General features: G+C 39.4%; 1 protein-coding gene and 1 non-coding gene across 2 annotated transcripts in view; both read right to left on the reverse strand.

Moving 5' to 3' along the window:
* Nucleotides 1–18,994, reverse strand: part of LOC126259958 (voltage-dependent calcium channel subunit alpha-2/delta-3) — a 941,077-nt gene that overhangs the window by 269,828 nt on the left and 652,255 nt on the right. Inside the window, exons 9-10 of the mRNA XM_049957069.1 lie at nucleotides 15,972–16,108; nucleotides 5,327–5,410 (exon numbers count right to left, since the gene is read on the reverse strand). Of these exons, the coding sequence (XP_049813026.1) occupies nucleotides 5,327–5,410; nucleotides 15,972–16,108 (221 nt within the window). The remainder of the gene's footprint in view (nucleotides 1–5,326; nucleotides 5,411–15,971; nucleotides 16,109–18,994) is intronic.
* On the reverse strand, nucleotides 703–777 carry Trnas-uga (transfer RNA serine (anticodon UGA)). The gene has a single exon. It is a non-coding gene; the product is annotated as a tRNA-Ser (tRNA).

Raw genomic sequence — 18,994 nt, forward strand, 5'->3', positions numbered from 1 at the left:
TCAATTAAAAAAACCACAACTGAGTATGATAAAATTCCTCTTATGTCTGACAATTTATAATTGTTTCTCTCTTTCTTAATAATTTATGTATAATTACTAATACACAGCAGTAATTTGCAAGTGATTCATTTGGTTGACAGAGAGATCACAGACCTTTCTAAAGTGGTATCATGGAATGAGAACTGGAAATATTCTTACAAGTGTATTATGTGAGATGGCCAAAGAAATTACCATGAAACTGAGGCTGGAGATTCCAGTGCATAAATTAATGGCTGGATCAGTTAGAAATAATAACAATCTCTCTTAACAAAATTTAAATGGAGAAAATGAAACTGTGGAAATGGAAATGATGTAAGAAGCAAACCTTGATATTTTTCCTGTTGCTGAAAAATAGTATTTTTGGAGTGCAGCCAGTCACCATTAACTACAAATACTGATACGGTATTTCATCTGCGAACCTGCAAGACATCTTCAGGTGAGAACTGAAAAATGTCATCAGCTACCAACCTTGCACAATTTATTATTACTCAGTATGTATTTTGTCCATGTGATATGATTGTAATTATAAGACTGACAATGGACAGTGTCCTCAACAGTGAGTGTGCAAAACTCAGTTACTTGGTGAACTGCCACTCAATGTGTTGCAGACTTTGCTATGGCAAAAAGCAAGTGCAGTGAAACTTCCTGGCAGATTAAAACTGTGTGCCGGACCGAGACTCGAACTCGGGACCTTTGCCTTTCACGGGCAAGCGCTCTACCGACTGAGCTACCCAAGCACGACTCATGCCCTGTCCTCACAGCTTTAATTCTGCCAGTACCTCGTCTCCTACCTTCCAAACTTCACAGAAGCTCTCCTGCGAACCATGCAGAACTAGCACTCCTGGAAGAAAGGTTATTGCGGAGACATGGCTTAGCCACAGCCTGAGGGATGTTTCTAGAATGAAATTTTCACTCTACAGCGGAGTGTGTGCTGATATGAAACTTCCTGGCAGATTAAAACTGTGTGCTGGACCGAGACTCAAACTCGGGACCTTTGCCTTTCGTGGGCAAGTGCTCTACCAACTGAGCTACCCAAGCACGACTCACGCCCCATCCTCACAGCTTTAATTCCGCCAGTAACTCGTCTCCTACCTTCCAAACTTCACAGAAGCTCTCCTGGCAGAATTAAAGCTGTGAGGACGGGGCGTGAGTCGTGCTTGGGTAGCTCAGTCGGTAGAGCGCTTGCCCGCGAAAGGCAAAGGTCCCGAGTTCGAGTCTCGGTCCGGTACACAGTTTTAATCTGCCAAGAAGTTTCATATCAGTGCACACTCCACTGTAGAGTGAAAATTTCATTATAGCAAGTGCAGTGTTTGATGCAACATTGTTCCATAACACAACATATTCTCCACAGAGAAGGACTGCATTATGAAGTCTCTGAGAGGATCTAAAGATAGTGGTACTCAAGACTGACAATGGTAATGTAGCAGTACTGTTATCCCACAGTTTTTAAGTCAATAAGATGTATGGTTTATAATTGAATGACAATGGCTATCGGAACATCAAGTGTGACCTTAAAGAAGTTTTTCATAAAAATTCAGCATTCGTTACGTTTTCCTTTTTACCTCCAGCTACCAGCAGGAGACTAGAATGTCAAAGTTGCATTCCACCCAGCCTATGTGGCCTTCCTAAAATTCATGAAGAGGGTCTACCATTACAGCTGATACTACTCCTACAAATGATTTAGCTGAACACGTCTTATTTCCTTATTGAGATCATTTGTATTCACGCAACATTTACAAATTTGCAGACTTCATCAACAGACTTGGAGTACTTCACCTAAACAACTCAGATTGCTTAGCCTATATGTCATATCACATTTTACATGGGTATTACTGACAAGTGTTTCTTGTACTGATCAGCAACAAATTTCTGGTGGACATCAAAGCCTTAATCTGGAAACCATGCTCTTATCTCAGCCTGTTTCACATTCAGTAAGGAATTTTTTGAGCACACTGACAGGGTTTCCATAATCCTCTTGTTCCCTGGAGGGCCAACCCAATTTTATGGATGATTTTAAAGGGGAGGGCCCTGGAATCAGCAGCTCTTAAACTATTGTTTGGAGGTACATTGATGATATTTCCAAAGTGTGGCCCACAAAGAGACCAAATTAATGGAGTTTTTGCACGATATCAACTTCATTCACATGAACATCCAGGTTACTGTGGAAACAGGAAAACATGGTTGTGTGCCATTCTTCAATGTTCGGTTAAACAGAAGAATAATGGCTCCCTGAGTCATTCACTTTAATGTACGTCCAGTCACATCAATTTCTACTTACAGTGTTCAAGTTGCCATCATCCACTCCAAACCATACTTCCACAAAGGGAAAGTACAGTTTCTGATTCTGAGAATTTGCCTGTGGAGATAGTCTATCTAAGAGCAGTCTTCAAGGGAAATGGATACCCCACCCAGCAGAACAACAGGACACTATCAGTTAAACAAAAAAACAAGCAATTAGATAAGGTGGTTAGTACACTGGAAAAATTTGGTTTTTCTCCCATTTTTGGGAATCCCTCATTCAAAATATGCAAGATCCTCCAGAAATTTCAAGTGAAAGTAGTTTACCATCTAAGATTGCAGACCTTTTTGGATCACTGAATAATTATTACTGCAGGATGCTGGAGTATGTGAAATACCTCATCAATTTCATATGGCTTATATAAGTCAGACCACACACTTCATGGAAGAACATTAAGTAGAATATCACTGCTTCACTCACCTTTTGCAGTCAATGAATCCTACCGCTAATGAGCAATGCACCCACACATATAATGGAATATGATAAAAAGTATTTCTCATTACTGCTAATGCTTTTTGGAATACCATTATCAAAGAGACAGTGGAGAAACAGTTGGCATAAAACCGTAGTAATCAGTGTAGTGATATTAAGATACTAACACATGGAATCCAATTATTCCCAAGATTTGCTCTCAGTGAAGATGACTGAGTATATGGAGAATCATGATGAGTGGCAGTGCTGTCTGACTGACAATTATAATAATGATGTATGTGTGAAATGCATACAAATGCTAATAATTTATATGACATGTGTAGCCAACATCAGTCTCTGGTGGCTCACCTGAAGGTTCCTTGCAGATGCACAGATGAAATACTGTACATGGTTGTATGTGATAACCAGCTGCACTCCCAAAAAATCACTGAAGTTGTAAGAATATTGGAAAACCAATACTTTGATACAGCTGATACGCAGGTATAATGACAAAAAACTGTAGATTAAACCTGGGCCTTCCAGCGTGCCATACAGATAAAAACATTTAAATTGAATCACGTCAGTGCTGTACATTAATTGTGATGGAAGTCAAAATTAACTGCCATTAACAATTGAAAACACAAAATTCCAGGTGTTTTAAGAACTAAAAAATATTGGCCTATACTTAATGCCATAATTTCAGTGACTGGATAACTACACAAATATTTACAAGGTTTCTTATAGCATTACATTCCAAGATGACTGCAGCATGAAGAGTGATTGCCTTTATTACTGTCAGCTGTCCTGCACTTTCAAATGTAAACTTATTTTTTCTCAGTAACATTAATCTAGTGTTTATTTCTGCTAACTGTGAAAATGATCTTCAGCATTTGGGTCTGGGCATAATTAGCTCTGCAAAAGCAGAATATAAAATGACTGTTGTGCCAAACTCAATTTCACAATCTGAGAATAAAGAAGTAATGAATATGAACTTATCACAAGCTATACACATACTTCTTGCTGTGCAGAATACTTTAACTCAGTGGACTGTGTTGTATGCTTTTGGGAATGACAGCTGTCATACAGCATCACATACTCCACAAAATATTGATTTCTCTGAAGAAGAATGGGGCGATATCACAGATGTTTCATCAAGTGTGGTATTTCAGAACTTTGTATTCTCATGATGATGGCGTCATTGGTTCCACACCCTGGACAAATGGTTCAAATGGTTCTGAGCACTATGGGACTTAGCATCTATGGTCATCAGTCCCCTAGAACACAACACCCAGTCATCACGAGGCAGAGAAAATCCCTGACCCCGCCGGGAATCAAACCCGGGCGCGGGAAGCGAGAACGCTACCGCACGACCACAAGCTGCGGACACACCCTGGACAGAGTGACCCATGTGAAAGAACAGTCTGAAAGTTATGATCATGGTGATGGTGCAAGGACTTTTGTTTTGTTAGAAACTATTTTTATTCCTTTGCTGTGGACAAATCAGTTGCTGACACCTTCAACTAGTTGGAGAAATAACTTCTAAAAGTATATCATGCAGGAATGAAAAAACAAACTTATATTCCCAAATCTTTTAGAAAAAAAATTAAAAAATGTGATTTATTCTTCTTCCTGGATGCTTCCTATAAACCAAGACACTATTAGATGATTTTACATGTTACTTAAAAATGAAACAATGTAAGGAAAAGATAGATTCCTACTTACTGTAAAGATGACACATTATGTTGCAGACAAGCACAACCAAAAGACACTTACACATTAGCTTTTGACCACAGTCTTCATAAGAAAAAGAAACACATTCATTCACACAAGCAAACACACCTCACACACAGATGACTTGATATCTCCACAAGCTTGAACTGGAATGCAATCCGGTCCAAGCTGCCAGAGATGACAGTTACATGTGTGTGTGAGGTGTGTTTTCTTATGTGAATGAGTGTGTGTGTCTTTCTTTTTCTGACAAAGGGTGTTACCAAATGCTAATGCGTGTCTTTTAGTTGTGCGTGTCTACAACTTAACATGTCATCTTCACAGTAAGTAGCAATCAATCTTTTCCTTACGTTGTTGTTACTGAAAAATTGCAGCTTCTTGACTTTCATAATAAATATATGGTGCTAGCATGTCTTCCAGGATTTGTCAAATGCTCTATTTGTATACTGGATGTATTCTAGTTTGCAACATGGTGAGCTTCTTATTAAAGAGCACCTGTAAGGTGTAAAAATGTTCAAAACCTGGTTCACAGTCATTCCTCTGGTGAAGTTGAGCTGAAAATCTATTTAAGGAGAAGTTCTGTTCAAGGAAAAAGTATTTTGGTCCACTGAACTTCATTAACAAAAAGTTTTCCAGTAAATAAGCAATTATAATGTACAGCAATTAAAAACATTCTACTAGGTTAAATCTCTAAATTTTTACTTGATGTTGAACATTCTTAAATATATGAAACCATTGTGGTATTTTTATTTTAAATCAAGATGGAATACACAAATAAGTTCAAAAACATTTATTCTTGTGCAAGACAAAGGAGCTTGCAAAACTGAGAATAAGATCGGATTCACTTACTGAATAATTCTTACGGTCAAAGACAGGAGTGGAGACAGAGGTCATCAGCTGGCCATCTTGTGCAGCCCCATAAAAATTGTCACCCTACAGACAAAAAACATTATTCGTCAGTTCTCATATTTAATCCAAATACATGGCTTTCTGTTAAGTAACAAACTGGATAAATTTATTAAGGAGATGGTATGGCTTGATGTTCCATGTATACAATATAAAACATATGATCTAAAAAATGAAGTAGTTACAAGTATAATGAATGTTTCTACAGATATTTAGGTTGGTGTAGATCTGAAACTCATCAACTAAAATATATCTGGTTAACAACAAGAACATCTTGAGCATAAAATTTTAAATTATAACAAAAAAGTACTGTTACAGTATACATCAGTGCCTATAACTAACTGGCCTGGGGGATGAAAAATTTGGGGAAAAACTGTTATAGCAGTTTCTTTCTGGAAAGATGATGAGATGAAACAATAAATATTTCAGTTATTGATATGGTTTTATTTTCATTATCTTAAAAGATGAAGATAAGACTGAGTAAAATTAATTTTATATTGAGTGATACTGAAGATGTAGGCATTTATAAAAAAAGTGGTAACAGCTGAATGACCAAGGACAGTAATTACTTATACTGTATATATGTCAATAAGTGGTTTACTATTACAAGTATCACTGATCCAAATTAAGGAAAGAGATAAGTATCAGAAAGTGATGGTGCCATACTTAAAACAAGCAAAAGGTTCAGATTGTCACAAGGTATAACAATAGGAAATCTGCACTAAATCAATGGCATCAATCATCATCAGTCATTTAATCTCTGCTGCTGGATAGAAGCCTCCTCTACACTTTCCATGCATTACAATTTTCACCTTCATGCATCCATATAGCTCCTGCATGCTTTCTATTTCAATTTATCCACCTACCAGTATGTTGTTTTCTTGTCTTGTGGAAACTAGCAAACAACTTTCTAGGCACACCCACCAATTTAACTGGCTGTATGTTGCACCCCCATGCATTTCATATTCATAAATTCATAAATAGATCTTCGATGTCAGTTTATTTGCTGATTCATTTGTTTGTTTTCTTGTCACTTTCAGCAGTTCTCAACATGCAATTCCCCACTGTTCACTAAATAACCTTCTGCTTGTGGATAGTTTTCACAATAAAAGTCCATGTCTCACTACCATAAATAAAAAATACCACCAGAGTTTAAATACACAGGTTGACTGAAAAGTAATGCCTCCACCTTTGTAACTCATCAACAGGTGGCAGCATTGGTATGTGGCAGGTACTGGCTTGTCCGGAACTTCTTCTCTACAGCTCCAGTTGGCGGGAAGCCTTCACACCGAATGGTTGTGTAGAGTATGGAACCCTGTGCAGACGGCCAGTCAATGTGATTTAAGCAATTTGCAGTCATTGAATTCTTGACAGCAGAAGGTGTCACCCCAAAGGAGACTCATCATCATCATCAGAGAATGAAAGCAGCTTATGGTGATTGTGTTGATGTGAGTACTGGGCTTCATTGGGTGAGTAAGTTTAAAGATGTTGAGGCGGGAACATCTGACCTGCATGACAAACAAAGAGTTGGACATCCTGTGACAGCAGCCACTGAGTTTCACAAGCAAAATGTTGACAGATTGATTCAGGACAGTCGTCGTATCAGAGAGAATTTGCAAGCACAATCAGCATTTCCAAAGAATGTGGGGGTCACATTATTGCTCTGCTTGGCTATTGGAAGATCTGTGCACGATGGGTATCTCAGGTTGTGAGTCCTGAAATGAAAGTGCACAGACTTGAAATTTGCCAGGAACTCCTCTCGCATTATGAGAATGGAGGTGACGCCTTGCTCCATTCAATTGCGACAGGAGACAAAATATGGGTACACCATTACGACCCAGGAATGAAATGTCAGTCTATGGAATATCGACACAAAGACTTGCCCCAGAAAAAGAAATTCAAAACACAGCCCTCAACTGGAAAAATCATGGCCACAGTGTTCTGGGATGCAGAGGATGTTATCCATGTTGATTTCCTTGATCGTGGAACAACAATAAATTCAGAGCATTACATCACAATGCTGCGAACTCTGAAACGACAGCTAACAAGGGTCCGAAAGGAAAACAGAACTGTTTTCCTGCAGCATGATAACACCAAACCATGCACTTCACATGCCACCACAGCAGAACTTCAGAGACTGCATCTCACCACCATAAGGCATCTGCCATACAGTCCAGATTTAGCACTATCTGACTTCCATCTGTTCCTGATAATGAAAGGCGATCTGTGTGGACATCATTATGCTTCTGATGAAGATGTTGAGAGTACTGTGAGACTGTGGTTGTGGAAATAGAGTGTCAACTTCTTCCGTGATGGCTTCAGAAAACTTGTTCATCATTGGCAGTAATGTAGCCAATTGGCTGGTGATTACATGGAAAAGTGAACATTGGTAATTAAAGATCACATTCTAAGGATTATTTCTGTGTTTGATTTATTAAAATATTCCCATCCAAACCCACTTAACGAAGGTAGAGGCATTACTTTTCATTCAACCTTCATATACAAGAAATTCTGGTGTGTCCAGCCCTTTCAGTTTATATTAGCAAAGCATGTGATGAATGCGCACATTGCATAAATTGGGCCACTGATATGTTACAACAAGAGTTGGTAGATATTTCTGTTTGTTGACTGGTTTCAGCATCCCTGGCTATGCAGGAAACAGCCAAATCATACTCAGTAACTGAACTTTAAAGGAGCACCTCATGAAAACCTCTCAAGGAAGGAAAGAAGATGAAGGTTTAATGCTGTGGCAATGCCAAGGTCATTAGAGATTGGAGCACAAACTTGGATTGCAGAAGAATGTAGAAAGAAATTGGATGTGTACTTTTGCAAAGAAACCATACTGGCATTTTGATGTGTCTTGAGTGGCTGGCTGCACACAATAAGTGATGAGTAGCATGTAAGTGACACTTCATTAACACAGTGCATAAAGAACAAAGTACTACATAATGTAGCTTCTGATAGATAAAACAGAAAAGGATCTTCCTGATCTATTATGTATGTGGTGAAGCCAAAAGTCGCTGTGACTTGTGCTGTAATAATATTGTGATGTACATTGTGTCATAGTCAGGTTGTGATGTTGGTTGTGATAGTAACTGCAAGGTACGGGTTCATATAGAAGAATACTAGTTCTAGGGACACTGAATCCAGGGAAGGCTGGCATGGCATCAGAGGTGGCAAAGACTTGAAGGGTAATGGCTGGGGGATTGGTGTGGACGTCATTGTGTATCTTCCATGGATAACTTCTGAGATGCCAAGTCCAAGGAAGGCCAATGTTGGAGCAGGCAAAGACTACAAGGCAATGCCTGGTGGTTCTGCTTGGCATAGCCAGGGAGAGCTCCAACTGATGGGCTGCTAGGCACTGCCAGCATAAGCCTGGAGTGTGACCATAAGCAATACCTTGTGGGATGCCTGCCTGTGATCGAGCAGCATTGTAAATGGGCCGAATGGGTGACCACAGCGAAGCAGTCCATGCCCCGGGCAACACGAGATATCCAAGCATGTTGTGAGCTCTTGGCAATGGTAACTGCAATCCAGTCCCTGGGACCCAAGGCTAGACAGTGGTTCCCACAGAGGGTGCAGATAATCTGGGCATGACTGCCAAGGAAGTCGATGAGAGGCTTGAAATGAGAACAGAAGTGCAGTATCACTGCGGCACCAATGAGGCCACAAAGTGCTTTGCCACTCTCTTGAGAGAGGCTGGACATGGCTACATCTTCCACGCAAAGGTGCATTTCAGCGGGGACAGCATCAGGCATGACTGGAGAAGGGCAGTAGAAGTGGCAATGGTGCTGGGTCGGGAAGGGGAGTGGACCCAGAGGGTGGAGATCTGTCTGAGCAGTGGGGCACCAAGAGCACAGGGTCGTATGTGAGATGTACAAGAGTGTGCCTCTTGTGGCGGAAACACTGTGAGCATGCTGTGTGGGAGGAGCATGATAATGGGAAGGGCCATTAAGAGGCCAGAGGTTGGGCCTGGGCAGCAAGGCACAAGGGCATTGAGGTCATGCTTGAGGAGCACAAGCGTGAGTGTGTGACGGTGGATGCACTGTGAGGTGTTGAGGTCATGACAGAGGTTGTGTTAATAGTCCGTTGTGATGGTAACTGCTAGGTTCAGTTTCACATAGAAGAACACCTGTTTCAGGAACACTGAATGCAGGGAAGGCCAGCATCAGAGGAAGGGAAAGCTCCAAAGGTGATAGATGATGGATCAGTATGGATGCTGTCATGTACCTTCCATGGATGGCTACTGAGATTTCAAGTCCAGAGAAGGGTAGCGTCAGAGTAGACAAAGATTCCAAGGCAACATCTGCTAGATCAGCATGGCACAGTTGGTGAAAGCTCTGACTGATGGGTCAATAAGTGTGGCCACTGTAAGCCTGGAGTACAGGTATGAGCATAAGTGAGAGCTTGTGTGCTACCTGCCTGCAATCGAGCGGCATCTTAAATAGGCAGCAGACAAAAGAATATCTTTGTGGTGGACAAATGAATGTGACCCACCAATTTACCTAGTGCCATGATTACAGTGCTGCTATTACTGGTGCGTATGCTACTCATAGTGAGATTGGTGCCTCTGGTGGCAACTGCTGGAGGATGGCTAGTCAACAGGTGTGCTTGCATTTGTTGGTTGTACTGTTGACAAACCTGCAGCACACTTCATTTGTTTGGCACATTCTGTCTCTAGTGGAGGAATGCCTGGAACCATACTATCCATTGGTTGCGGGTGTTGTACTGGAGGCAGAAGCGGTCAGCATATGGCCGGGTATATAGCAAACCTGTCTTGAATCTGGCCAGAGATCTTGTAATTTTCCTAAAGTAACTTAAGGAAACCACAGAAAAACTAAATCTAGGTGGAGAGATGGAGATGTGAATGGCCATCCTTCTGAATGAGAGTCCAGTGTCTTGACAAGTGAGCCCTCTAGCTTAGTACTTCTCATGATTAATGTATAATACACAGGTGTCCAAAATCAAAACAACAAACTGCTATTTCACCACCCCATGTCTAATTCATGATATAATCATACCAACTGTCAACTAGATGTCTGTATGATCATGTTATACACAGAAGATGCCATTCGGGTCAAGACCTTGCCTATGATGTCAGGGCACCTATGAAATGAGGTAGTGTTTGGCAGGTAGGTTCACATCCACAATCACTGTGAATACAGTCACTGATGGTGTAGTGTGACACAGAGAAGATACCTACCAGACATATGCGGTGGGGGGCCAAAGAAAGAAAGCAAGCAGGATAGTGGCAAACTGATTTGGCCTGATGGCTTAAAAAGAATTGTTCTGTTGTTTCTCAGATGTGGTGACAGATTATAGAGACCAAACCATATACCAAAGACCCATGTAGGGCCAACCATGTGTGACTTCAGGAGAAAGAACTTTTATTTGGCTGTAAGGGCATGACAATACGTCTTAGTACTGCACGGTAACTGGCATGTGTGCTCACAGCATCCATTGAACATGCTGTATTGAGACAAACAGTATGCAGAAGACCTTTACTGTCAGAGATCTGCTGTATGTCTACCTCTGATGTGTCTTCACAGAAGGGAATTTCAGAGTGGAATGATCAACATGCCACCTGGATGGTCTAAAAGTGGGCCAATGTTGTTTTCACAAGTGAGTCCCGATATAGCCTGGAGAGTGATTCTTGATTAATTCTCATTTGGAGGGAAGATGGAACACGATTTCTGGACATGAACATTATGGAATGAGAACGATATCAAGGAAGATCACTAATGGTGTGGGCAGGGATTATGTTTACCACTCAAACCTCTCTTCATGAAATTATAGGGGTGAAATGGCAATGTTTAGTAGCTGTCAGGTATCAGACGAGATCTTGGAACCTCATTTGTGGTTGCTGCAAGGTGCTGTGGGCCCATATTTCACACTGATGGATGATGATGCTCGATCTCATAGAGCATGAGTGGCTGATGTTTTCTAGAAAACAGAAGATATTGCATACATGGCATGGCCTGCTCACTCTCCCAAATTGAATCCCCTACAGAATGTCTGTGGTGCACTAGGGAGACAGCTTGCATCACGTCAGCAATCACCAACCCCTCTCCAAGACTGCAAGCAGTTCTGCAGGAAGAATGGGCTTTATTGTCTCAACATGAGACTGATGACATCATTCACAGCATTCCCTCTCATTTTCAGGCCTGTATTTTTGCCAGAAGTGATCGCACCCCATACTGAGCACATTAATCAGTTGTCGGAATGCATGTGAAAATCCATCAAGTAAGAAAACATGAAGAACATTTTTGTCTAATAGTATGCAGATTGCGTTTGTTTACGTTCTGTATTCCTTACACTGTTTCTACTTTAGTATCACCTGTTTACACTGTTTTGTGGCAAAATAAACGCAACATTGTAAAATTTCCATTTGTTGCTTTAATTTTGGACACCAGTGTAATTGCTTGCACAGTGTTTTCTGCTTTATAAACAAAATAAATAAATGTGACTTCATGGTCTGTTCATGAACAGTTTACTGGATTCTCTTCTGAAGAGAAACTTTCCTGCTACTTATTTTTATAAAGATCAATCAGCAATAATGCTTCTAAGCTATCTTTGTTAGTCTACACTTCTTGATGCACACTACAGAAATTTTGCTGCCTTTTAATTACTCCACCAAAAACAGTTCCTGGATTGTATCATAGTCAAAATAGACACCACGGATAAAAATAAGTAGCTGTACAGTGTCAGTTCTATTTGTACATTCACCCATGTGAGTAAATACTAGCCAGACTGATTACATTTAATGCATCAACTGTTCAAACAAACTGTGTTCTACCAAATAATCTGAAACAAACAAAAACCTTTATGCTGTCTAGACAAATGATTTTGACCACATAAAGCTTACATTTCTTGAATAACCCACTGTTCACTAACACCCTGCTCACTTTTGTAATATTATACACCAAAATAAAACTAACTTTTGTTTTCACCTGAACATTTTTGCTTTGGAACAAATATTTGTTGCTTTTTCAGCTGAACTATCATTCTGTGTGATTTTTTCATCCCCGAATCTTTGGAAAGTTTTCTTAAGTAGACATAATGTTTTGCGTTAAAATGTGTGAGAGTGTTTCCTTTGAAAACTGCCACTTTTCATTTCAAGTTAAGCATATAACTTATCTCCCAACAGCTCCAGAAATATATTGTGTCGTTCACACTTTGCTGAATATGCTACACTGCCGTTTACTTTCCTCATTTTGCTATTATTGACCACAATGAAATACTATAATAACTGTTCTCTGAAAGAAAACTGTGAGCTTCTACACAAGCAGGTACAATACAACTGAACAGCTGATGCACTATTGTCTCTATAATTTTCAAAATACAACCACTACCACACTAGATTGATCAGCCACATTATTGGTTTCCTATTTAGCTCATCTTTGGTACAGTGTTATGCACTTACAGCAGACATTCTTTCACAGAAACATTCATTCATTTACGTAATGAAAACATGGTTTTATGGAAATACATTATGAATTATCTTGATACTGAACCAGCTCATGGGATGAAGTTTGACCACCCATGTGTTATAAAATGACTGTTAAATTGAAATTGCATTTCTTTCTAATGCATCCAAGGGGTAAAAGTAACTGGTGACAAAGAGAAAGAAGATCATGTCAACATGCACAAGGAGAAGTGCTTTACTAAATACAGTTCACTGCAAATGAGAAACAAAAGTACAGACATTCACAGGATCTAACAATGAATTGTATTGGAAATCCTGACATAACTTGAAGATGTGGCAGGTTACCTTGTGGGGTGAGTGAGTGCTCTGACTATGAAGATCTACTCAGGTAGCAGAGTATGTGTGTTTTGTGTGTGTGTGTGTGTTTTGTGTGTGTGTGTGGGGGGGGGGGGGGTTAAGTAAGCAAAACTGTTATAAAGTCATGATGGACAATTGTTTACTACATTTGGAGAGATGGTTAGATTACCAACATCAGTTAGAGAGAAGAACATTTATCCTTGTGGGCCAGAAGATGTTCATAAGAGTATCAATAAACTACAGGACTGTCCAGCAGAGGGTGCTACAATTTATTCATCTTATCAACAATAACAATACTCATGTAGTACTAGCAACAGGAACGTAGCTGAAACAAGAAGTAAAAAGAAGTCAAATTTATATTCCAAATAAAATATACATTGCAATGTTAGGCTTGACACCAGTTTTTGTGGTGTATTTATTGTTACAAGGACCTCTCCAGGCCCTAAAATGGTAGCACACAGTATTTTTGAGGAAACTGAATCATTCCATAAAATCATCAGCATTGATATGATGGATGAAAGTGACCATTTTACAAATGTATATGTTCACAGAATAAGACAAAAAGGAAAATATTCTAGAGATAGGGATGCTAAGTTGACAGATCATAATGAAATTTGTGTGGTTTTAGGCATTCTTTATTTGACTGACTTGAAAGGTGGAAACCACACAAATGTATTGGAACTTCAGTCAAATGACAGAGCAGGAATGATCGCTTTGAGATCCTACATAAGTTATAAGAGATTTTTATTGCTTTTCAGTTCCATTAGATTTGATGATGAAGAAACTAGGGATATGAGACGTGAAACAGATAGGTTAGCAGTGTGGCCAGATGCATTCTGGATACATTTTTGAATGCATTTGCAGAAAGCTGTATGAACAATGACAGTCTTGGAGATTTTGTTCCTACTGACAAGAAACCAGAAGCATTCAAAGATCATTGCAGCTTCATATAATATTTTCCCAACAAACCAGCTAAATAAGGCATCAAGAGATTTGCTCTGTGCAATATTAAATCATTCTACAATGGTTTATTGGAAGTGTGTTGTGGCAAACAGCCAGAAGGCCCATTCTGTGTTTCTACTAAGCCACCTGATATTGAGTGTAGACTAACAAAGTGAATAGAAGGCACAAATAGAAATGTGACAACAGTTAACTGGTATACTAGGTATCCACTGGCTCTCTCCTTGCTGTAAAACAAAATCACTTCTACGGGAACCCTAAAAGGTTAAAAAAGAAATACCACCTGAATTTTTGCCCAAAAGGAATAGAGAAATTGGTTCGGCAGGTTTTTGATACCAGAGAGACATTACTATGGTGTCATATGCACCCAAATCCTTTGCAATCATCTCCACAACACACAATGAAGGAACAGTAAATGAGGTTAGTAAGAAACCTCATATTATACTAGATTATGATAAGACAAAGGGTGGGGCTGATACTGTTGACCAAATGTGCAATAAATATTTAGTAATGCAGATGACAAGAAGATAGACAATAGCTATATGGTATGCACTGTTGAGCGTGGCTGGTATCAATGTGAAGGTGTTACTTCAAAGGGGGGGGGGGGGGGGGGAATTCACGTCGAGTTTTTCTAAAGAACCTTTCTTTTCAACTCATCAAACAACATTTTATCAAAGTATGTATGATACCAAGCTTCATAGCTGTAGTTAGCTTGTAGATGTGAAATTTGTGGAAGGGAAAAATACAGCTCCACTACAATAAGATGTAGGTGTTGTAATGATTTTATCTGCAAAAGTCATCCTCAGACGACAGCTCTATGTGAAAATGCACTGTTTGTTCACCTAAGATTGAAGACAATTAATTCACAAGTAAATTTATCCAACCTGACAAATTAACATCTGTAACACACATGGAACAACTGTTATGCATAAGCTTAAACATTACTTGTAATCACTGTATAATGTAAATTATTGCAATAAATGATAAAGCCTATGTACTTAATACACCATTTGCGTGCTCCTGTAACATTAAAGAGAGAGTCTGCTCTATGGTTAAATGGACAATGATGTAATTAACTGAACTTTGCAGGCATCACCCATGATGTCCCACACAGATGCAATCTCCTATTTAAAAAAACCCTGTAAGAGCTTTATTCACAAAAGTTGAGGGTCTGGTTTTGAATCCTGGAAACTGCACAGTTTTCATGCATCAAGAAGTTCCACAATGGCCACTGTTTAGCTTTGAAAAGGCATTCAAGGGAAATTTAGCACTTTTTCAGCTGTTTACAACTGTTCAAAAATACAACGTATCTTACAGTGTTTTAAGGCATTTCTGGTTATCATTCACTTTATTATGTTTCTGGAATGTCTGTATAACAGCAAGACATGAAAAAGTAGATTAGATATTATAATGATATGAATAAGATATCCTTCAAAATCAACATAATGAACAGATTATAATTATTACATTTCATTCAAATACCCATTTCAGTTTCTGAAATAGGAGTTATTGTAGGAATGATTTCCCCAAAACAGTTTTATGACTAAGTAGTGGACATGTAAAATAGGTAAATTTCTTGGAATAGGTCTCAGAAAAGCTTAATTAAAGATAATATAGCTACATTAAAAACAACAATTGAAAATGAAAAAAAAGTGGAACTGAAAACTGTGGATGAATATTTTAACATAACAGTTCTGCATGCACTTCGTTACATATGTGTAGTCTTTGAGTATAAGCTAAAAATTACAGAAATGCATAATATTTCTGACGAAAAAAACAAAAACTGAATGAGTATAAAAAAACAGGAAGTATGAATTGTATTCAGACGCAAGAAGTTTGTCTTACCCTTCCTCCAGCATAGACTGGCGTCCACTGGATTGGGTGATCATTCTGATACATAACCATTGGTCTTGCCATCACTGATATGTATTTAAGAACTTTCTCCTTAACCTCAGACTTACTCCCTATTCTAACATAATAACCTGGAAAGAGAACAGCATTAAATAATTCCTCAATCTGGAAAAATAAATTCCATAAGAATCATTGTGTTAAGCATCTTACTAAAGGAAAGCATAATATTTCACAGGTACATTGTTTGGCGCGCAAGATACATTTTAGAGAACACTATATAAGTGCCAAGGAAGAGTTTTTACAAATAAATTATGCTCAGTTCTATGGTGTTAGTCAGTCACTTTCAGTGGAAGAGTTGCCTTGAGTTAAACTCAGAAGAATCTTTGTTTCTTTTTGGGAAGAATCTAAAAATAAAACATTATTTGTCAGGAAAACATTGTCATGTGGTCACATGCAGTATATGAAAACAAAGGATACCACACAAAAAGTAATCACAGTTTTATGCTCAATCACTACCTGCTCTAAAGAATATGTATTGAATGATAGACATCTTACATCTTACACTTCATAAGAAGAATGCTACTATACCACCATATTTAATTAGAGACAGAAAAGAAAAAAAAAGGGCGTAGTGATTACTCATGTGAAACAGGCACTATAAAACATGATACACAGCCAAATCTTTTCACAATATCTTACTACATTGTGATTATCCTCCTCAAAAATTAATCCCACCAATGCAAAGGGGCATTACTACACCTTCCAAACCTACAAAACATTTTGGTCTACCCATATGAAACTCCTACCTCAAAAGCTTGCTACATGAATGGTATCCATGTGAAAGTGTAAGGCCTGGCCCAAACAATTGTCTGCCACGTTTTATTCCAATCCTGAGTGGTTTATTCTATCCAACTGAAGACAGATCTACTTGCGAATGCCACCATGTCATATATTACTTCCACTGCAAATCTTCATGCATGAGCGCAAGGACTACCCATCTATATTCCCTGACAAAGAAAGTGAAACATTCTGAAGGGAAGAATGAATCAAAATGAAACTTCATAGGTTGAGATGGTATGTGATGTTGTTATATTAGTGATTATAAAATCAAGTCAAATTTATAAACAATTTGGCAGTATGAGCCCACTTATCAGCATGACGTTGTGTCCCCTCTGGCCTGGGTACATACAGTGATTCAGTTGGGATGGGTACCATTAAGCCATTGTGTCCTCTCCTGAGGCAAGCTGGCCAAGAACTATTGTAACTGATTCCTGATATCCTGGATACTGGCACTGGGATGGAGTTGACATCCTAGCTGGTCACAGGCTTATTCTATTGGAGACTAATTTGAAAATCTCATTGACCACAGGAATATTTCAACATCACACAGACAGTTCATAGAGACACATGGTATGTGTGGATAAGCATGGAGCTGTTGAAAAATGGCACAGCGATACTGTCACTTGTGAGGTAACACATGATGATGCAGGATTTCCATAACATACTGTCATGTCATCAGTTTCCTCAGTCACCACTAGCCATGACATGAAGTCACGCTTGAGGGCTCCCTGCATCATGGCACCAGTAGTAGTACTGCAGTGCCTCTCCAAATCATTAGAAGAACCGTACAATGACCCAGGTCACCAGCACACTTGCTAACTATGGTCATCCATGGTAAAACAGAAGTGCAGTTAATTGCTGAACACAGTGTGATGCCATTCATCAGCAACCCATGCTTCCCGGTCATGGCACCACTCCAAACACAGTTGTTTGTGTTGTAGTGTTAACTGATGCCTAAGCATAAGATGGTAATTTCACCATCCTACTACTCTCTGACCATTTGTGTGGGATGACAAAGAATGTAGAATGGAGTCCATTACTTGATCTCAGATGGCAGGTGCAGATGAGAAAGCATTATGATATGCTTGGTGCACAATATGACAATCCTCCCTTATGGTGATCAGAGGTTTTTCACCACAACCTTGAAGACGAGTATGCCTGTCTTCATGTTCTCATGCAGTCAAACATCAGGCCATCCAACAAATTTAGATACTGCATCATTTGACCAGTCGGCCAAATGAAAAGCCACAGTGTGACCCCTTTCAAACTCTGTCAGATGCTGATAATACTGTCTCACAGAAATACATAGCAGTTTCTTGTCCTGCACAGTGACCACTTAACATCCAACATTTTGCACGCCCCATATACAGGGTGTCCCATGAGCAATGTCAGTAGTCAGGGATATAACAGGAACGGTCATTTGAAAAAAAAAAGTCTAGTAAATATGAGCTCTAAAATGCCTATCTTAAGAGTTACAAGCAGTTGTTCAGTACAAGAGATGTTTTTACCAGAAGTGAAGATAAACAAGTGCTCATAGCTCCTAAAGTGTGCACTTTAGAGCTCATGTTCACTGGAGATTTTTTCTTGTTTTGGTCCTTACTACCACCTCTCATAATATGGAAAGCAAAGAGCTTGCAGTAGAAGAGACATGTTTCACAGTATCAAACATGAAAATGTGCTCATAACTCTTCAGGTACATATTTTAGAGCTGATGTTTACTGCAATTTTTTGTTCTGAATGTCATTCCTCCTTATGGACTACCACCTTAATGTTGGTGGGGAGGTTAGTGTGTATCAGTGATGTACTGAGATATGCCGGTGGGAGCTATGCTCCCAGTAGGGTCACCCATGCCAGGTAGGTCAGTTGGTGAAATTCCAGACAAAGAGTAGTCCCACAGGGGGCTCCTGTCTTAGGAGTATGTGTGTGGCAACCACAAGGGCCCTTTGCTAAGTCTGACACTACTTCCACGTACTTGTGTCAGGCTTCTTCTGTTTTCTTTTCAATTGGCTTCCCTTGGCCAACTCTTACTCTTTTGACCCCAATGGTATTAGGTTTCGAGGCCTGAGATTGTCTTTCATTTCTCTTTTCTATTCTCCAACAGTCAAAGGTTGGCAAAGGACCCTGGAGTCTGGTCAGGCTGCTGATACCTGTTTGCAGAAACATAACTCTGGGAAATG

Source organism: Schistocerca nitens, chromosome 5 (assembly GCF_023898315.1).
Source record: "Schistocerca nitens isolate TAMUIC-IGC-003100 chromosome 5, iqSchNite1.1, whole genome shotgun sequence".
Classification (NCBI taxonomy): Eukaryota; Metazoa; Arthropoda; class Insecta; order Orthoptera; family Acrididae; genus Schistocerca; species Schistocerca nitens.